At 40.9% G+C, this 22,834-nt stretch overlaps 1 protein-coding gene across 1 annotated transcript in view; it reads right to left on the bottom strand.

Annotated features, from left to right (window-relative positions):
• The window catches only part of tgfb2 (transforming growth factor, beta 2), a 41,478-nt gene extending 18,671 nt beyond the window's left edge, over positions 1–22,807 (bottom strand). The window contains exons 1-2 of the mRNA XM_019880047.1: positions 22,434–22,807; positions 21,676–22,047 (exon numbers count right to left, since the gene is read on the bottom strand). Of these exons, the coding sequence (XP_019735606.1) occupies positions 21,676–22,021 (346 nt within the window). The 5' untranslated portion in view covers positions 22,022–22,047; positions 22,434–22,807. The remainder of the gene's footprint in view (positions 1–21,675; positions 22,048–22,433) is intronic.
• Positions 22,808–22,834: the final 27 nt, after the last annotated feature.

Here is a 22,834-nt window from a genome sequence, read left to right as displayed (position 1 = left end):
TTGGACAGAAATTGGTACGAATCGGTATGATTACAGCACTTGAACATGTCTTCAAAGATGAGGGAAAGAAACAGACCTCACGAGAGTCAGGGAAACCTCACTGACCGAGAACCTCAAATAAAGCAGAGTTACAAATCACTGCCAGGAAACCAGCAGCAAATACAGTACAATCAAGAACAACTGTAGAGAACGATGAGCAAATTCACATTTCCACATTGTGGTTTTGTTTGACTATATCTGTTGCCATTTAAAACCTGACATGTGTGAGCTCATAAAACACCTTGACTGAAGGAATGTGAGCATGAACACACCCAGTGTAATGTTGTGTCTAATATTTTGGCTACCTCAATTAGTTACTGTACTTCGGAGAGTGCATGATGCACGTCCCACTTTACCTCTCTGAGCTCTTCTGCCCCTACCACCTGCCCGGTGCCTCAGGTTTGCGACTCAGACACCATTAGAGGTACTGAGGACTAAGGCCTCAGAGCCTCAGCGGGGATTGAGTCTTTTCCGTTGCTGGTCCCTCTCTTTGGAAAGACCCCGCTCGCTGCCCATCTTTAAAACCTGTCTTAAAACTAATTTTTACTCTTGTCTTTGTTATAAATTTTTGGTTTTGTTGTTTTTGTATTGTTTTTGCTCCATGTACCGCACTTTGTAAACAGCGGTGCTCAATAAATACACTTGAGTTGAGGTTAACATGCACACACGCACAGACACATCTTCTTTGCTACACGCAGCTCTCCTGCAGGTAGAGACAAAGCGGTAGGTTTGTGTTCATAGCTCGTTTGGAGGGAGAAGCAAGCCGAAATATCCTCCTAAATAAGTCCCCCTTACCACGTCCAAAAGACATAACTTCAAATCGAAGTTTAATGAGTGTAAATTATTTCGTGACAAGAAAGCTTGTTCCCCACTGGTTACATTTAACGAGACAATGAATCAACGTGTCATTTTTAGATGAGGGAAATCAAATCACGCACATAACCAACAACTACGGAGCCGCTCTTCATTTTAGCCCGCACAAGCCTATAAATAACGATGTAAATGTATTGTTTAGCATTCGATAAATCAAATATATGAAACAGAGTAATCCCTCATTCTCTGGCAGGGGTGTCAAACCCATTTTTGCCGCGGGCCACATTTTAGTTACCATTTCCCTTGGAGGGCCATTATGACTGAAATCATATAAAGAAGTCAGGAATAACAGTTTATTCAACTATTGTTTAAGTTCCTGTGATGAGGTGTTTTGCAACAAGAAAATGCTTACAATGTCTCTCTTAGTCAATACATTTGAGAATGTGAAATTTTGGTCCATATTTTCGCAAGCATCGTGGAAGTTGCCATGTTTGATTTCCTTTCGCGAGCCACATAAAATGATGTGGCGGGCCAGATCTGGCCCCCGGGCCTTGACTTTGACACCTGTGTCCTATGGTCATGCTTATATGGGACATTCAACCAAATTGGTGGAATTTGCGTCCCCGGGCAGTTACATCAAAAGACATTTCTATAAAGCCTGCACGTCGCTATGTATTGTGTTTAAAGTTAACTTTCAAATAAATATCATGGCTATAGTCCCCATATTTGCTTTATTGATGCTAAAAATTCACCAAGAGTTTTGGTACAGAAAATTGAGATGATAAAATAAGATCGGAGATGAACCAAAACACATTGAAATGTTCAATATGCGTTTCATCACATTTAGTGCTTAAAAGAGATCAGAGGGAAAAAAATATTGAACTTTGAGTTTATTTTGACACTATTACAAAAAGCATTTGGTTGAATGGTCCATATAATATGAATGTATATGATACATACACATTGATGGATGTATATTTCAATATTAATTTGAGAAAAATCCATTGAAAGACCTTTTTTTTTTCTTAATGCGTTGCCGAGGTATTGACTTGGTATCGGCAGATGCCAAAAACCAAAGACTCAGACTCAGGTGCCAAAAAGCGTGATTGGGACATCCCACGTATTTGATGTCTATTGCAAGTATAAATACTAACTCCAAATGACTTCTCCAGAAATGACACTGTGGGCTTGCTATATATGACGTTTAGACCACGGGGGGCCCAGAAAAGTGGAATTAATTACTATTTTAATAATTGTAATTAATATTTCAAGCCACTTTTTGGCTCACGTTAGATTAACCGTAGAGCAAAGTCGTTTTTGACTCAGCAGCAAAGTCAGAGTCGACCCAACAGCAAAGTCAAATTTGACCCAGCAGTGAAGTCACATTCAACCCATTTTGGGATAAACAATCCCAACCCGACACGCCTGGTAACGCCCTTGAGGCAACTTACTTGATTCAAAATCACGACTGGCTGGATTGGTCCAACTTTAGAAATGTGTTTGGTTTCCCAAATCAACCATTTTTTAAAACCCAGCAGTTTTAAGACTGTATAACGTTATATTGATATTAAAAGACTGATCGATTGGTCAATACCACATCATATCTACAGTGACACGAGGTATGCAAGCGTGGTAACGCAGTAGCCCTCGAACCTACTACGTACTGGCCAGCGTCACAACCAGAGTTGTTGAAGTGTTACATTTTGCAGCTGACCAATCTCTGATCTTTTCAAACTTCTTTGGTGTCTGTGGAACAGTTGTTATGGACCATCTGGCCCCGGCCTAACGGGACATTTTAAGTACTGTCAGGGAGCTGGAGTTTGTGACATGAAAGCGTCATTATAACCTTGGATATAGGACACCTGCAGTGGGCAAACATCTGATCTCGAAGACAGGAAGTACAATTTGCGGTAAAGCTGTTTCATTTGGAATCTTGATATGAGGATTTAGGCAGCCACTATGCTGCCCCCTTCAGCGTTTCTCTTGCTGACACCAGGCCACGGGAGCATTTTTGTCCCATTTCCAGTTTCATTTTCCAAACCTCAGCTCCCCTCAATGACCTGAACAGGTGACAGCCATACGATTCCGCCCAAACCTCGAGTTTAACAAAAACAGATTGAAAGTGTGGGAATACATAAATGAAAACATTTGCAGTGAAATAATTGCGCTGTCATCCCGAGCTGTTAGGAACTGAGCTGTGACTGCTTTTGCAGATGCTTCAGAAGGACTGGCTTGAAGAAATCCACATGTGCTCTTTGACTCCTCTGTGCTGTTAGTGGCTTCTGGCCTCGACGTCCCGATCGTTATCATCTTTCTTTTTCTTACATATGGTCATTTTGTTGGGTGTATTTTCTTATCATTTGATCAATGTAGTTGTTGTGAAGAGCCCTGAAGTAGAACATACAGTATTGAAATACGCATAACTAAACTTTTTGGGAAGATTATGTGTTGTTTTTTTTTCCTCAGGCTGGACGGTATGCATGGATTTTGTGATTTACTACCGGATGCAACTGTCTACAACCTCAGAATTTTAGAATGGAAACAGACTGCCTACTTGTCTGCAAGACTGAAGTTCTGGGAATGACTTGAGCAAAACTATTTGACCTACTTTTCAATATTTCTCACTGCAGTAAGACATGCGCAGAGCTGAGGAGGCTAATGGCGAATGAGTGAAGACGGTGCGTTTATTCAGAGTGAAATGTTAATCATTTTAAGTGCGCTGTCAATCTGTACGTAAATAAGATAGGATGCAATAAATACAGTGTGCCTTCCCCTCCAAAAGTATTGGAACAGTGAGGCCATTTACGGCACTTTATATTTGCTGAACGTTTAGGTTTCACAACAAAAGATTAAAATTACAAGAGATCAACATTTCAGCTTTTTTTATTCTAGTTATTTACATCTGAGATGGATTCATACTTCAGTAGATAGCACCTTTTGTTTAACCCATCAGATATGACAGACGTGTTTTGTCGCGAAAATGTCTCATATAACAGCCAACAATAAAGACCATAAAATGTCTAAGCGCAACTTCAAACTTGAGTTTGGGGAATTTGGATGAAGACTCCACTTGTACTGGTTAGATGCGCTCCCAACATGAAAAACAAGAAGCTGTGAGTGAAAAGCAGCTCTCTCTTGTGAAAATGTGAGAATGAGATGGAAACTCAATCAGAATAAGAAGAAGAATAAGAATAAGAATAAGAAAATCTTTACTCATCTCACAATGGAGAAATTCCCAATTTACAGCAGCAGAGTTTTGAAAGGAAGATAGTAGAAGAACAAAAAGTATAGGAGCTGCTGTAAAAGCAGCCACTCTCGCGGCACCATCTTGAAGTCAACCGTTGTACAAACACATCCATAGTTAATATTATACCTGTACAACCATTTGAAACAAACAAAAGGCAGCTGTGTAAGTACTAATGCAAACTTAAACCCTACAGAACATGCATTTTACCTTCTGAATAGAAGGCCATTGAGTCACACCCCAAAGCAAACAACAATTAATGGAAGCTGCGGTCAAAGCCTAGAAAAGCCTCACAAAACAGGAATGCAAAGGTTTGAGATGTCACTTAAGTGAGGTCAGTAATTGCAAGCAACAGATTAAAACCTATTTTTATTCCGATTCAATTTATTTTAAAGCTGTTTGTTCCAATTAGCTCCAATAATCGTCATGCTCCAATCTGAGTTTGCAACATGCCTAATTTTTCAGTTTAGTGTTGACAATTTTTTTGGGTCCGTTTTTTTTTAAAGATATTTTTAAAATGGAAAACTTCCATTCACCATAAGGGGACATATGATCCGTGCTTTGTCTGGTCCCTCACCTAGAACAGCCATGGGTGACCCTACCAGGGGCATAAAGCCCCAGACAATTTAGCTCCTAAGGTGACAGCTTCCAGAGGGGATAGTACAATATCCCCACACAATGATATGTGTGAATGAGGTATAAATAAGCTGCTAAGAACAAGCAGAGTAAGAAAAATATGGGAACTCCGAATTGTATTGCTGATCAGATAACAAACTGAATCCCATTCCAATGAGAAAAAAAAACCAACCTAAAACCAGAAAGGAGTTATCAAAGATCTCAAAGAACTCAGCAGACCAAAAACTAAAAGTGATTCTGACAAGGAATGAAAGAATGAGAGTGGAAATGACAGGAGCAGACAGCTTGAAACGCGTAGAAGCCAAGAGGAAATGAAGGCGGATCGACCGACGATGGGATAGCAGAGCTTGGGCGATGTAGGGAATGGGGGAGTCCAGGTCCTCAGCACAGGTGAAGTCTGAGAATAAGAATACAAGGAGTCGGGTGGCAGGGGGAGGGGTGGGGGGCGAGTTCACACTGGACTGGAGTTTTTCAGATAGCTCCATTCACCTGCGAATAACAAATTGAAAACAACCCCACACTTCATCCCAGGTTCTTTGTGTACGTGTTGCTTAACTGTCACTCAGCAATACGCAACAAGTACACGCTAGACAGACATGAGCAAATCTCTATTGAAACCCGAACTCAGTCTGTCTCGAAATCATGCCGTGTTCAAGTTACGTGTGGCCACATTATGCGAAGCCGTTTTGATTTCAATAGAATTGTAGACATACCACATAACGATCCACGGTAGCTACATGATGTCAATTATTAGCGCAGCAGCAGACTGAGGTCACTTGACAGCAATTTTCTGCGTGTGGCCTTTTTTTCTTTAGGTCTGTCATTTGCCTGCTATATTTTAGTCGACTCATTTCACTTCACTTCTTGACATGCTCGTGTGTGAACCAGATGCTACCAGGATCGCCATAACATCTACACCAGTGTTTTTCAACCCGTGTGCCGCGGCACACCGGTGTGCCGCGAGACATTGTCAGGTGTGCCGTGGGAAAATATCCAATTTGTATGCCTGTGTGGTCTTTCGCCCAGAAAGTAATCATGTAGTACCCTCCCATACCGATAGGGAGCAGCAACAGCTAGCCAACTGCCTTGTGTTTCGACGAGAGACAAGCGAATTTGTGACGCATGAATGCAGGACGACGATGAAACAATAAATATGAAAGATGAGAAAATACTTTTTTCTTTGTGTTCATTTGATTCCAATTCAAGCTGTTGTAATGTCATTCTTCAATGCTAAAAATGGTTATAGCATCAATATAACACATTAATTATTCAAATAAAGTTTTTTTTTTTCACATTTTCAGCTAGTGGTGTGCAGCGAGATTTTTCCAATGAAAGAAGTGTGCCTTGGCTCAAAAAAGTTTGAAAAACACTGATCTACACACACACAAATAAATAAAAATCCAGCATGCCGCATGCATTATAACAGCAACTACTTGTCTGGAAAGAAGTAAATTATGGTCAAACAAGGTAGTGTTTAAGGCACTTACAATTACTACATGGACACCACACAACATGATTCAGTAACAAGGGCCAGGGGTGTCACTAGAGGTTTTTTTTTGCTTTTAAATACTACACTTTTAATTATATAAAGTACGTTGCCTTATCTTGTGTACGAAACATGGAATAAAGCTGCCTTGAAGTAGTCTTAAATATCTCCACTTCCTGTTCATTACTCTCCGTTTTTTTAGTTAAATAAGTGTTAAACGATGGCACCCTTGACAGACATGTTACATATTCATAATATTAAATCCATATTGAGTTTTATATGAGTTCTAGTCTGCATCACAAATAGATTTTTTTTCCCCATCTGCTTGCAAGACATGCATCAAATGTACAATAAATGCTAATCACCGCAGGTTCAGGAGCAAGCGTGGTCGTATGGAATATATGAAATGGAATCTGAGTCAAAAGGACGTTGAAGTGGAATGGATTAGAACCGGACAACAAGCCATGACAACGGCTCTCCCTTACTTTAGAGCGGTGTTTCTCAACCTTTATCCAGCCAAGGCACATATTTCACATTGGACAAAAATTCACGGCACACAACTTAGCAAAACAATTGGCAGAAAGTGGATACACAAGTTAAAAATATGCCGCCCAAATAATTGACAGTGGGCAATTTCCCACGCCACACTGGGTGGGAATTGCCGCTTTAGAGTACGAAGTGAAGGAAATCTATTGACTTATGATCATTACATAAGTAATGAATTACAATCCGTCTTGCAAATTATTTTCCTCATTCTCCTTTTGGTCTGCAGACTCAGCACTCTTTGCTACTAAGACAGAGGCAAGTATCAGTGCAAGCGTGGTCAGAGTGAAATCATGTATTGGTTTTTTATATGATTAAGTGGAAAGGATTGGATAATGTTAATCAAATGTTAATTGCTACCAAATCATTTTGGGCAGGGAGGGTGAGGGTGGGGGGTGTAAATGGCAGTGTAAGATTGATCTTCTGTTTGGTGCAAATGGAAGGACTGGGCAACATCCTTCGTGAGCGAATATCATTTTTACTCTGCTATCCTTGCTACAGTTTTAACAGCTGAATGTTTCATTTGGGTCAGGGGAGCCATTTCAAGTCAGGCTTCACCACAAAAGCTTCCGTGACTGGAAGCAAGCCATGGAATCCTATTAGGCCACCTCCACCACATGAGAGGAACACCTGGCATGCTGAACGAGGAGCAAGGAAAACAAATAGTTGGTTCTAAAATAGAAAAAAAAAATCATATCATATTTAGGTTAGCTCTCTCCTCTGTGACGTCAAGATCCACCCACTGGTAATGTACATTATTTCCATGGAAATCATTAGCTTGCATATATATATATATATATTCCAGCCAGATTCCTTGATTTTTCTTGGTATTTTCTCCTTGCAAGCATAAAACCGTAATACAAGACTGTCATATGTCAAATGCTATAAGTGTAGCATCAAAAAGTATGAAAGCCAAACATATTTTAATGGTCCACAACATGAATAATAGAAGTGAATCAAAAGTAACCCAAAAATATATCCTTTTACTGAAATATAACATTTGGACATGTACTCCAAAATAAATCTCCTTCTCCCAAAATTAGATGAATGCACTTTAGGTACAGTGGATGCATTTCAGCTGACGCGCTGTTTGAATAAAAGTATTGGGAAACGTTGCAAATATAAGCATTTTGATCACCTCCAATTTGAAGTATGGGGATTAAGTTGATTCACAAATTCAATCCCGTTGTCTTCTTTGAAGGCTTTCTGCAAGATTTTGGGGTGTTGCTGTGAGAAATTCAAGTCAGGAGAACATTTTAGATATGAGCCACTCATGATCCCAAAAGATGTTTGGCAGATGTGATGTGAGGACTGTGGGCCAGTTGAGTTCTTCTTCACCTAACTCCTCCAGCCGTGTATTTATAGACATAGCTTTGTGCGCTTGGAGACGCAAAAATTGTTCCCTTGGATTTAAAAGTGTAGAATTCACTAAAGCGTATTGTTGAAATGAAACATTAAAGGTGGAGTTTGCGGTCTTAAAACTGCTTGTGAGAGCTCAATATAGCCTCTCATGACTAATCCTCCTCCAACTCCTGCCCCACTCAGTATGACCAAAGCTGCACGATTCTCAAACATGGCCATTCGTAACAGCAAGAAATCACAAAATGTGCATGGTATTGATAAAAAGTCACAGAGATCACTGTCTAGCATCAGTAAAATATTAGCAAAGCAATACTGTACAAAGCTAGCATTAGCACTGTAAACAAGCCAATGTTACCCATGGCTGCTACATTGGTAGCATGCTAAATGTACCTGCCCACCAGTAATTTTGCTAATCCCACATCACCTCCAAAACCTCTCAGTTGCTTGAGGTCTTTTTTCTCTGTTTCTGTTTGCTAGTTTTGCTCAGTTGTTTGTAATTCACCTTGACAGTTCCCAGAAAAGCAAGCATAACTCATTGTTCCTTCTTCTCCAAACTGGACAATCAGCACAATTCAGTGAAGCAGGAAGTGAATTAAACTGAAACCTTTGCAAGTGCCTGAAAAGACTGCTGTGTACTGTATTTATTTTTTTAAATCAGGATATAAGTTCATTTTTCACTGGAAAATATGTTTGAATGTCAAAACATCCGAAACCATTGTTTATTCATACTTTTTATTGTTATTATCATTATGTCTGCAATAGCACGGGGTATTGACTTCAAAATAATACTGCATCAGTTTTATATCGCCCTTTTCCACTCAAAGACATTTCACAATGGACACTCGCACATCTGCACTCTGGTGGTGGTAAACTACGTTTTGTTAGCCAGAGGTGCCTCGGGGCGGGCTGACAGAAACGTGTCTGTCAGTATGTGCCTACCGCCTTTGACCATCACCAAACATTCACACCCATTTGTAAACCAGTGGGAGCAACACTGAAGGCAAGGTAGCTGAAGCGTCTTACCACATCGCCACATGACTTGGACCAAGCGGGATTCGAACAGCCAAACCTTCAGTTACTGGACAACTCGCAACAACCACTTCTAACTTTAAAAAAATATGAATTTTTTGGGGCATTTGGTCTTCATAATACTAATATTTTCAAAAGTTAACTTCATTTGTTTGTCATTTGTCTGGTTTTATTATCTCTGCAATGCATGATTTTCACCTGCCATTTTTCCCATAATGCCACGAGGCATTGACTTGCACATGTTCAAGTAAAATAGTTAATTTTTTTTCGCATTTGGCCTATACTATACCAAGACTTTTGAAAATTAAGAAACATTTACTTTAAGTTTCGAAGGTATTGGTTACGTTCGAAGGTAGTCGCAAATATGTTTGAATGTATTTGCTTGTCAAATGATGTTTATTCCACATTGGAAGGTCAAAACTTCCATACAAAACAGCCAGTTGACAGTCAAATAGGCATGACTGACTGAATGGGAACATAACACTTAAACAATGATATGGCACAGGTCCACTTTCACTTCATTGTGCACTCACTCACTCACTCATTCACTCACTCATTCACTCACTGTTAAATCATTAAATTGTTAGTGACACACACCATTGTGATCGCAGATGCAGCCGGCTCTTCTCAAACAGACTGTTGCATAATCCGAGGCTGAGTGGAGTGCTGGCACAGTCAGAAATGCACAAGAGTTTCTGTCCGTGCATGTGAGCCGCCGCACAGCTGAGCATGTGCAACATGCACCCTGCTCCGCTTGCACCTTCACTCCTGTTAAGATTCTCATCTTACACTAGACTTTGGCACTGCTGTAAATAATGAACGAAAGTTAGGAGGGAAAACTTGGTTTTCATTTCACTCATTCAATTGCTCACTTTCTAATGCTCTATTATGCAATGATCCTTGGACACAGCGGTGAAGTAGTTCAAATGGCAGCAGTGTCCAGGTCTTGCATAAGGGGAAAGAAAGAAAGCTCTCCACGACAAACCTTTAGTGAAATCCCTCACCCAGGCAAAGTGTTAAAAATGTAGAACTTTTCTTACAGCTGGCTTCTCATCTGGAACACTCTAAATAAAGAGTGAATGTGCAGTACAGAATCTAAGACAAAACAAATACGTTCTACTCATCAAATTATTCATTTTATACTTGCAGACATGTAAATTAATTTAACGAGAAAGGAGTGAGTGCTATGACTCTGACTTATGTCTCTACCACTTCCAGTTTAAAACATCATCGTCATTATTTCCAGGACAACAAAAGCTAAAAGCTCAATCCAAAACTGTGGCTGATTCATGTTTGTGGTTTCATGAAACGGATTTATGGGCGCTCAAACATGTTGGCTAACAAAACAAAACAAAAAAAAAATGCATGGCAGTACCATATAGAAATTTGACTGCTCTATTAGTGAACAAACAGAATCTTCAGTCGGCATCATTTGCTACCTAAACAAATAATGGTACACAATAATAAATTGAAGCGATACTTTACTAATTTTGCTATTTTCAGCAGTAAAAAGTTAGTATTTTGTCTGCTTTGCTATTTTTCATGTACAATTAATACCTTTAAAAATGCATTTTGGCCCTTTTGTTGACTGAAAATGACATCACGTGCTTGGAGCTCGGGTAACAACCAATCATGGTTCAAGTTCGCAAGCCGAGCCATGAAGTGTGTGAATTTGGTTGATGCGCGACGCCTCACTCGGCGATTTGGGTGTTTTTGATTGAGGCGCCGGCCGACAGGTTCGGCGCTCCACCTACATGTGTGGTGGATGTCATTGGATTTCACTCATGAACAGCGTGGGGGAACTCCCGCTGAATCACTATAGAAATCAATCCATTGACCGAATTCTAAGCATTATCATCTTCAAACTATTTTGAAGGCACTGCCATGACCGCACATCAAAACTGGGGGGCATGGGCTGCCACAAATATGTGCATGATCGGTAGTGCAAGGCCCACATAGTATATATACAAGTGGCCAACTGCATCATCCGCAAGGGCAACCTTGCACCTTATACTGTGTAAATGCACTTTGCACACAACACTTTCATCTTTTGGACCGCATCAATTTCTGCTTCCGCAATGCACTTTCACAGCCCTGTTTTTAATGGAAATGAGGGGAGCACACTTCGACTGGCCGAGATTCGGCTCATTCCATCCCAAAATGGCGCACAAAGATGCAAATGCGCCGTTACGCCCAACTCTACCCATTTAAAGTCGAGGAAAATAGCAAAAGAAAAAAAAATCCACCCATGCGCACAGTTAGAATAAGGCCCTTGGTGTACAGATTTGGGGTCTTGTTTTCAAGGAAGAATTCATTTAGCATTCCTGCAAATCCCGAACAATGGGCTCATTTATTATTTATCATCACAATAACAACATGGGAGACATAAAAACTTTTTTTCCAGAAATTGCAAAATACAGCTGTTTGGGCTCGTTGAATTTCTGCACTATACCGAGCGCTCTAATAGATTGAGTGAAAATAAAGAATTGCAGAATGATCAGTCAGATAACGCAAGAGATGTTTTCACTCTTCAAATATCTTGTGAACTTTTTGTCTTATACGCTGCTCCATTTGCACCATTCGGTGTAAGAAAACACATTTCGGCGATGGCTATCCCTCCAGCCCTGAAACCTACCTGAGAGTGTTTGTGTTCTTTCATGTGTCTGGTTGTTTTTACAAGCTTCCCTTTACAAATCAACAGCTGCCACACGATCGGGTTTATTTAGAGTGCAGGTGAGACAAACCAGAGTTTTAACTCCAACTAACTAAACACGATCCATCATGCGCACACTCAGCATACTTTACACAACATAATTTTGCCATTCAATGTTGTCATTGTGTCAAGACTGCGCGGATCATACAAGTAACTGGAAAAGCCCAATGTTAGCCTAACGTCATTGGTCTACAACATATCAACATTTCAGGGGTGCTGTAAAATTTGAAGTAGGCCTGATGGCCAAAGTGTAGACGGTGTAGACCATAAAACAAAGCCCCATTTATGTGTCCCAAAAAAAAAGCATATGAATTCGGCGAGCCACCAACAAGCCATAATTGATTGGTTCAATAAACGTTCTGGCATTCCCGCTGCAATTTATTCTACTTCGGTTGAAATTTTGCATGTCAGGAAAATATCTATCTGAAATCCAGCTATCTATTTTCCAACCATTTTTGGAGTCAATCACAGCTGACTTGAGTTCAGCAGTCAGTCAAATGGCTGACACACACATTACATTGTGACGGGCAATTTAGAGTCTTCAGTTAATCAAACATGTCGTAAAAATATGCTTGGACACATCTTGAAGATCGGTTATAAAGCATGACAAATGGTGGCTGAGCTGTTAACAAACAAAAGAATTTAAGACATTTCAAAGTATAGTAAAGAAATAACAAGTAGCTTAGAACAAGATTTGGGGAACAAAAATATTTTAAGGTGTGCGCATTTGAGCAACCACATGATATCCGTTGTTTATTTTTATTTTCACTCTCAATTTTTTTTTTCCGGTTGGGATGTATATGTTATACACAGGTTCAATCCCAGCTCCGGCCTCCCTGTGTGGAGTTTGCATGTTCTCCCCGGGCCCGCGTGGGTTTTCTCCGGGTACTTCGGTTTCCTCCCACATTCCAAAAAACATGCATGGCATGCTGAGTGAACACTTGAAATTGTCCCTAGGTGTGAGTGTGAGCGCGGATGGTTGTTCGTCTCTGTGTGCCCTGCGATTGGTTGGCAACCGGTTCAGGGTGTCCCCCGCCTACTGCCCCAAGACGGCTGGGATAGGCTCCAGCACCCCCCGCGACTCTTGTGAGGATGAAGCGGATCGGAAGATGAATTAATGAATGAATGTATGTTATAGGTCACAGTCATTGCGGAAAATTTTTTGAAACGATTTATCTTGGTCACATGTTTTTCAGACCACAAAAACCTGGCATTTGAACCCCAGTATGTTTGACAGCCACTATACATGTTTTTGGACTGTGATGATAACCCACATACAAATGAAGCAAGAAAAGCAAACCATTTAAAAAAGGCTCAGGTTGACAACCTATATCCCAAACAACTTTGCAGCATTGCAACTCCGAGGCACCATTATGGTGTGTATTACACTATGCACTGCATTAATGGTTTTTGCAGAGCCACGCGATGGTTTAAAAGAGTGATTGTGGAGCTCCCTAGTAAATTGTAGAGTGATGTATTTAACGAGCATCCCAGGTCGGCCTTTCCTTTCATTTATAAAACGACATTGTTTTAAAGAACATGCGACAGAAATGTGATTTCTTGAGGTGAAACGGTACGTTGTGTTTGTATTTGGTACCTCTCTGTACCAAACCGAATTCCCACAGAGTAATAGGAAGGGACAGGAAGTGTTTGTGCTACGTGCTCTAGTCACACAGCTACTCTGTAAACAAACAGTGCAGCTCAGGCTCTGGCTCTGGACGCCTTGGCTTGCGACATGCTTTTGGCGCTACGTCAAACTGATTTCAATATCAGGCACACGCAACTTCCAGCTGCGTTTAAACAGTCTCACACGTATTAACTGGCAGTCATCTTTTCATAGCAGAAATTAGACTGTTATGATTGTGCATGTCTGCAACTTTCATTTCCCAAAAAGAAGACAAATTATTGATGCTGCATTCTAAAAGCAAAAAGAGGAGATCCGGGCCTGTGAAATTGGGTGGCCGTATTTTAAGCAATTGTGATATAAAATGTGATTACATTCACTTGTTTACATGCAGTTGTGGTGTTCATTCTCAGATTCTTAATAAGGAGCTTTGATAGGTGCTTTGACTATGCAAGCACATGCAGTTATGCTTTCAAATAAAATATTAATTTTTTTGAACTATCCTTTCTTTTTTTTTTTTGACTGATCTCAACTTCGACAAAAGTTGGTCATGGCTCAATAACAATATGAAAATGCGGGTTCCAACGAGACAACCCCTGAGCACCATTGCTTTAATTCATTTAAGATTTATATCTCTTCTAAATAGTCAATAATATTTTTGCTTTATAGTTGTGCAAGTGAAGAATTAGGCGAGTCTGCCACATCAAACACACACGACAACAAAGCAACGTGCTTCCCTTCTTTCCAGAGTGTACTGCACACCTGGTTTTAGAAGTTTCTGGCAGAGCGTATCCTTGTAGCGAGGTAGACCGCGATTGGTGTCTGGGCTCAACTTCTGAGCGTCTATGGATGTCTCCAAGACACCTTCCTGGTGAGTTCAGAGAGTCTGCATGATCGAGTCGAAAGGGAATCCAACCCAAGATGAAGATTAGGATATACTGCACATTTTCCGTTGCACACGAAAAAAAAGTTTTTGTTGAATTTCTTTTCTATTTCGTCAAGTAGTTGGACGAAGTAAAATCATCTGGATACAGATACATTTGTTAAGTAGATGTATATTCTATTTTTTTCAACACAGAGCTCTGCTGGCTCCAAATATCAAGTTCGACCTTTTCAAAAATGTTGACGCCGGTAAAAGCAACCTTATGGAAAACAGTAAACCCCAAAGCACTATGATGATGACTGAATGATGCTCGGTGATTAGAAAAGCTATGCGGTGTTGAAAGGTTAGCAGATGTATTTCATCACCACACAATTGCTCAAGTTTTATGCAATGGTTCATGCTGCAGACAGAACCACAATTATGTTTATGAATTATTTAGCCATCGCAAATAATGCCTATTAAAGCTATATAAACGTTTTCCAATGTCGTGAATGAAGAGCTAATGGGGAGCTAATTACTGCTTTTCAGTCCAGCTCACTAAATAATAGCAGACAGCAACATGTGGTCCGCATTTGCTTTGTAAATAAGCATACAGCTTTGGCTCACTACGGTCACTGTGTCTTACAAACAGGACTTCTTTTGACTGTTTGACATGTTGGCCCAGATTTTTTTTTTTCAGAGTTTTGAAAGAAGATTTATAGTTGTGGGCAAACTGTTTCAGTGACTGAAGCACTGATGAAGGGTGTAGTGTTATTTCCATGCCACTTCCAAAGCACACAAAAGAATAAATCAGACGACTCGTAGCGTTACTAACTGCGGAAAATTTGGTTTAGAAAGGAGACAGTTAGTTCAGCCATGAGGAGAAGTCTGTTGGCCTATAAGGACCGATCAAGTTTTATCGCAGTGTCCCACAGAGATATACTCCTCATTTCTGTGGTGCTGTCCAACAATAAATGAATAAAAAGCTTTCTGGTGTGATTCCGAGTTTCCCTCTTTAGTACTGTCTATTTTGGGGCAAAATACTGAAGGCCCTGGTGCTCCTGATTCGTCATAAGTCAGTCAGTCCAAGGCTGCATAAAAGAATAGAGGTGTGAAAGCTTTCTTTTTTACCTCCATGGTAAAAAGGTGCGACCGTATGCTGCCAACTTTTTATCTCTACACTTGCTGAATAACAAGCACATTTATGCTTTACTTTTACGTCCACTTGCATTTATCAAGAACAGTATGTTTTCCACTACGTTGAGATCTGTGGGATCAAGAGTCAGGCAGCTTGCTGATGGATTGTCTGACACAATATTATGCAATATTATACCTTCTCGGGACAATACATTTGCATTTAATCCATGATAAAATGTATTTAGGTCCATTATTTATTTCAACTTTTATGTGCAATATATTTGAGTTGAATACAGTGCTTGTTTTCAGTAATTCAAATTTTCTGTCTTGTTTTTTTGATGAACACAGAGGGGCTCACAACTTAACTGTATTTTAACGGCGGTGATCATGTTAGTACTTGGAGAGCCAAGTATTTTTTTTAGGGGGTACTTGGTGGTTTGAGAACCAATGCTCTAGAGATAAATTTCAGTTAAACTGAGATGAGCACCACCCCTCCCTCTCCACCCCGCTTCAGTCCCACAACAACCAGAACACTTCAAACCATCCACCGAGGAATAGTCCCAACTCCTCACTTGACAGAGATAGTGCCATTGTTGATGTTGTTGTTTATGCTGTTTATATTGTTTATATCGTCTATACTGCTTATACTGTTCAGATTACATATTATGTCTTTTTTATACAGTGTAGCTGCTATCCTTTCTTAGCTGTGTGTGTTTAATGCACAGCATGTTTGCATGCATATTTGCACTGAGGATTGAGAGGAAGAAATTTTATCTATGCTGCATGTCATACATAAAGCATATTTGACAATAAAGATTACCTTGACCTTGACCATGACAAGGTGAGAAGACAACTGGAGGAAAATTCACCAAATCAAGGGTTCAGAACCTGATCGCATCAGTGCTTGGGTCCTGAAGGCTTGCGCCTACCAGCTGTCTTACTCTTTTTTTTTGGGGGGGGGGGGGGGGCAACAAAAACTGTTTTATAACAGACTTTAGTGTGCATGGAACTAGATAACACCCAAGGGACATTTAGCCCACTTGGGAACACACAGGCCTTAACAAACGGCCTTTCTACTTACGTTCACACTTATAGAAAGGCACTGTGTCAACCAGCCAAGATTGTTACAACAGAGTGAACATATTTACTGCTGGATAAGGACTTGGTTTAAGCTGTAATAAATAATTAATTATATGTTGTGTTTTATATGAACAAAAAGTGTGGCAACAACCACTTAAGTATGCCAAATACCAGGAACATTTATTACAGAAAACCTTTTTACTGCCTGATGTGTTATTTTACTTGTTTACTAGCACACTGGTTAACCCTTATATTGCGTTTCAAGTAGGGGTGTACAATATGGTAAAAACATGAGATATGGGTGTTGAATATTGCAATATCCGAGTTGGGTTCGCATTACCGGCAGTAAGTCGGATTCATTTCCAGCGAGGGTTGAACTCCGCCAATGCTGCTCTTTGACACCAATTCTGTTCAGAACCTTTATGGACAGAATTTCTCAGCGCAGCCAAAGTGTTGAGGGTGTCCAATTTAATGGTTTCAGTACTACATCTCTGCTTTTTGCAGATGATGTGGCACTGTTGGCTTCTTCAAGCACATCTTCAACTTTCACTGGAGCGGTTCGCAGTCAAGTGTGAAGCGGCTGGGATGAAAATCAGCACCTCCAAATCTGAGACCATGGTCTTCAGTCGGAAAAGGGTGGAGTGCCCTCTCCAGGTTGGGGTTGAGCCCTGCCTCAAGTGGTGGACTTCAAGTATCTTGGGTTCTTGTTCACGAGTGATGGCAGGTTGGAGCGGGAGATCGACAGGTGCATTGGTGCAGCATCTGCATTGATGCAGACTCTGTAGCAGTCCATCGTGGTGAAGAGGAAGCTGAGCCGAAAGCCAAAGCTCTCGATTCACCAGTCGATCTACGTTCCTACCCTTACCTATGGTCATGAACTGTAGGTTGTGAACAAAAAAATAAAATCTCGGTTACAAACTGCCAAAATGAGTTTCCTCCGCAGGGAGTCCAGAATCTCGGCTATCCGGGAAGTGCTCAGAGTCGAGCCACTGCTCCTCGGTATTGAGAGGAGCCAGATGAGGTGGCTCAGGCATCTTGTCAGGATGCCACCTGGACACGGCCATGGTACGGTGCTCAGGTCATGTCACACTGGGAGGAAGACCAGGCCAACCCAGGACAAGCAGGAGATACTATTGGTCTGGGGTGGAGTAGGAACATCTCTCGATTCCCCAAGAGGACAAAGTAGCTAGGGAGAGGGAAGTTTGAGCTTCGCTACTTAAGCTGCTGTCCCTGTGACCCGACCTTGGAAAAGTGGAAGAGAATGAATGAATGAATAAACCTCATGAAATTTATTTTAGAAATGAGCAAGTTGTGACTTATTTTCAGTGGTGATCCATTGCCGTTGATGGGAACAATTCCCCGGCATTGAAAGAGTGAAGTATTTTTCATCCATAAAGTTGGAGGGTCTAATGGTTTTCTACATTGTTATAAATGTTGCAAATAGGCCAGAATCAACATTTTCTATAAAGAAGCCAACAGTTAAGACTTGAAAAACAATGGGAAACTGTCTCCCCCACCTCTCACAAATATGATTCCTGTTTTTTTAAGAAAAACAAAGTAGTGACATCACTGTGACATCATAGTGTTTATTTTGTCACGGTTAACAAAGCAGCTGCAGAGCCACTAAGACCTTGTGTAACTGGAACAATTCCCACTGACAAGTTAACATTTGCATGTAAAATTCCCCTTTTGGTTGTGATTTCAGCATCACAGACCTTGAACAATATTGGTTGCCAGCAAGACACAAGGGCCCTTTGAATGGACAAAGAGAGAGAGAGAGTCAGAAATTGTGTACATATACACTGTAGGCTATAAATCTATATGAATGTGTGGGGTTGATTTTCCATTAAGTGAGTTGCAGCACAGAGTGGGGGACAGGACTTATACACACAGCCTGCTGGGTTTGAATACTAGAGACACTGTAGCCAGCACTTCAAACTGCCCCGAGCACAGCCGGCACAGCCTCTTTGTTCAACAGTTCTGAAAAGCTGTTGCTGAGCCAAACGTTATGGCCTCCAAAGACTTATCTGGCAACCAACCAACTTACCAACCGAATAAGGCTGATGCCCCTATCAGCATGTGATACTCACTTTCGCAACACTAGAAACACACATCAAATAAAGGAGACCAAATAAACAGAATCGAAAGAGCAGCTACATGATCTTTCTCCAGAAAACATCTGCCTCTGGATGTGAAGACCTGGCCAGTGTCAGCAGTTCACATGAATGGCAATCAATTTGGGCTCTTTCCCTCCCTTTGGTATTATTTATACCTGTTAATGCTTTCCTGACCGCACTTGGATGCAGGCCCAATTGCCTCATATTCAAGGTATTTACACAGCAGAAAGAGCTAAGCACAACATTAAAAGCAAAAGGGCATTCCGAATGTCATGCTAGTTTATTTTTGCTTCAGGTTTTGTGCTCCCATTTCCACTGTGGTTAGTGAACTATTGCATCTTTATTTATTTACTCTCTGTAGTTACAAGAAAAAGTATATAAAACCTTTGGAAAGACCTGGATTGCTACATAACTTTGTAATAAAATGCAATCCGTTCATCTAAGTCAGGTCACTGAGATGTTACACTTTTTTCTTCAAGGTGCTCTTGTTTTGGGGACAACGGAAACTCTCTTCAAATCAACGTCGGGCTTTCTTATGTTTGTACACATACATGGCGTCATCCATGCCTGCACTGCCACTGCACCTACCCATACAGCTTTCTGTGGGGTGCAGAACACTGAGCGCGCGATGCACCTTCAGGTCTGGTATGCCTTTGCTGTAGTGTTCAAAGTGTTCACAGTTCATATAATTGCATAACGATGAATATCTAATGTTACCTTCATTAACATGTCAAGTACTAGTTTTTGTCAGGGTGCAGCAGTGGGGTTGAGGCAGTGTGTATGTGAGGGTAAGCGGGTGTAGGGGGAAGGGCAGTGATCGCCAACCTTCTTCCCGCCACGGTCTGGTTCATGATGAGACTAATATTTTGTTGAATGGCAACTGTGCGTTACATTCCTGCCATGGTGATAACGTCCATTTGAGGATTTTATGTTCCACTATATAATATTCTATTTATGGTGTTAAAATTTATTTGTATGGCCCATAAACCATTACTGGTCTGTAGGCCAGTGGTTGGGAGACCACTGTAGTAGGGGGGCAGTGCCCCAGTCGAGCGTCATGCCTTGCAACACTACTCGTATAAGTCACAACCGCCTTTTAAATGAGTGCAGAACAGTAAAGAACGTGTACAGGCAGTGTTCAAATATAGCCTTTGAATAGGTTCTGTCCTGTATGTGCAGTGGAACCCCACATATTCCTCCCAATATTTTCTAAATATTTTTCAAGAGATATTTTTTGGGTTCGGGCAACCAGAAAATGGTTATTGATGGTATCACTGCTTATTCAAGATTCGAGGAAGGGGGCAAACACTTTTTGGTATTTGTTTAATGATACAGTGTTTTACATATGATCTCTTGTTCAATGTGTCAGTTTTACAGTAAACTTCAACTTGGAGTGACAAACAACGAAAAGCAAGCACATTTACTTTCTGAAGAAATGTGTCAGAGACAATGAATTTGTTTTTCTTATTTGATAACAGTTTGCCTTTTCAGACCGAGAACAGGTGCTAATCTGCTTTAAATCTGTTTAAATGTGTTTAAAGTGTGTGTGGGTGAAACCGTTTTTTTTTTTTTTTTAATATGGACTACATCATAGGTTTTCACTATTGCGATGAAGGAGTTCTCTGTGCTAGCTATGGTTAATGATCTAACTGATTTTCTATTATTTCTGGGTGTCACAGTTGCTTGTTATTCACCCATAGACAGCTCACTTGTTTTCATGTTGGTTACATGTCTAACTAGTATAAATATATTCTTCATGGGAAAAACCCGCAGCTGAGCATAGACATGCAATTCCATTTCTTATTTATGCAGCATATATACAATATATAATATCACACAAAGATTTTTGAATACTAATCAGATGAGCCGTTAAGTAACACATCAGTAAACCACCTGTGACCTCAGCGTACCTCATACACTCGTAAGCTCAACGTACCTCAGACACTCAGACAACTTCAGTTCAGCAGGTAAGATGCTTAAATATACTGTATATTGCCAGCATAGTTAATTATAGCATCATGATCATCACAGGTTGACAGATTATTTATACTTTCTGAATGAAAAGATGTTTTGAAGATCCAATGAAATCATAGATCAGTATGTATACCACCACTGACTACATTGGCCCACGGATGTCAAAGTACAAAGAAAAAGCGCTGAGGCAAACAAAAACAATCTGAAATGGCTCTAAATGTACTGTATGGATAAAAAAAAATTATGTTGGAAAGACTTTGTGTTAGCACAAAAAAAAGGGGCGGGGGCAAAAGGCTTTTTTGATTTGCATCTTTTAACAGGCAGACAACTAAAGTTTGAAGTAGTCACCACAAGGATCCATGCTGAAGTGTTCGTGTGTGTGTGTGTGTGTGTGTGTGTGTGTGTGTGTGTGGGGGGGGGGGGGGGCTGATGCACAGCCAAATGCTTTTTTGTTTCAAGGCTTCCTGACAATTTACAGACATGGTCTTGACATTAATACCAACATTATAGCATGGCTCTATATTGAGAGGAGAGATTGAATTCTTGACGTAATTGTGGACAGCTCCATAACCATTAAAAAAAGGTTTCTGACACTGTTGATGACTGATTTATACTCTCATTTGTGGCTGGCCCAGCGGATGAAATTAAAACAAATTAAGATAATAAATGTGAGCACACATTTTGGTGTTTCTAACTTCATGCCCAGTGTTCATTATGCAGACAAAAGTAAAATGAAACATTAGGGCTTTCATTGAGGACCGTGGGAGGGGGGGGGGGCTTTAAAAATCCCTACTCTTGTACTTTCCACCATCAAAGCTGCTTGATGGGATTGAGGTCAGGAGCAAACCAAGTTCGTGCACACCAGACGTCCACCCACACGCCTGTTTCCTCAAATTGTTTCTCCATTTAGAAGGCATTTTGGGGTGTAACTCAAACCTGATTGATTCACTTCTCCAAATTGCATTGTGTCTTTCAATGCCTGTGTTTAAAAAAAAGTTCATATAAACGACACTTACTCTCAGAAGGATAGATGGGCTGCATTTCTATCTTGTGCACCTCCTTGGCGTAATACTCCTCCTCACTCCGCTGCCGCTCGCATGTTGCCGCCCGTTCATTGGCCTTCTCTTGCAGTAGGTCCCGTGTACTGTTATAAATGGCCACGATGTCCCTGGATACGTCCTCGGGCTCGGGGAAGTCCTCTGGAGGATTGGCGAGTTTAAGTTTGCTTAAGATCTGCCCTCGGACAGCCTCGATGCGCTTCTTCTTGAACTGCTCCATGTCCAATATGCTGCATGTCGACAAACTGAACGCCACGGAAACTAAATCCAAAATGAGGAGAAGGCTGACAAAGCACAGGTTCATCTTTTCCTCTCGGGCTGAAAGTTACACTAAAAAAAAAAAAAAAAAAAAGAACATTCACTATGGTGACTTAAAAGACATCAAGAATACACATTTTAAGGACAAAAATCTAAAGCTTCTGACCGCGTTTGCGCGCAAGAGTCATCAGCCTCTCAAATTTTTAAAATAAGTTTCATGAATAAAAGTGGGCTGGTTATCTGCTTTAGCTGAGAATTCATTCAAAGGTTCGAAAGCAACAGGTTCACGCTCATTTAACGGTGCTGTCGCATCTATTGTGCGTAAAAGTGCAGCCAAGTGTTGCCTGTATCAGTGTTAGGAGCCATGAAACTGGGCAAAAGTCTGGAACCGATAAAAAAGCAACAGTTATAGTTGGTGGACTGAGTTGTTTACCCGCAGGACTCAAGCACACTCTCACCGCATCAGAGGGCTCGGTTCATCGCAGCTTCCAAAACGGCACCGGGCGCAATTCTGCAGCCACGAGCCAGAGACGTCTATCGGCTTCAATGTCAAAATAAATGACCAATTCCTTAATGTGTAATCCCAAATTGTTTTGCTGAAAATTAAGTCGCCGTGTACCAGTCTCTTTCCACAGTTCAGTCGTGCGTTATGGTGATCTCCTCAATAAAATCCACACAGACGATAGTTGACGACGAAACCGTTACACCTTCCAGAAAACAGCTGATAATCTTCCTTCTGTGTGATGCAGTCTTTGCACGTCCTCTTCACCCCGACGACAGCTCGTCTCTAACGCGTGCCAGGCAGCGGACCTCTGTGGCCACTTCAATGATATTTATAAGGGACCCATAATACCACGTG

Source organism: Hippocampus comes, unplaced genomic scaffold (genome assembly GCF_001891065.2).
Source record: "Hippocampus comes isolate QL1 unplaced genomic scaffold, H_comes_QL1_v1.1 scaffold135, whole genome shotgun sequence".
Lineage (NCBI taxonomy): Eukaryota > Metazoa > Chordata > Actinopteri > Syngnathiformes > Syngnathidae > Hippocampus > Hippocampus comes.
This window is presented reverse-complemented; position numbering and strand designations above follow the sequence as displayed.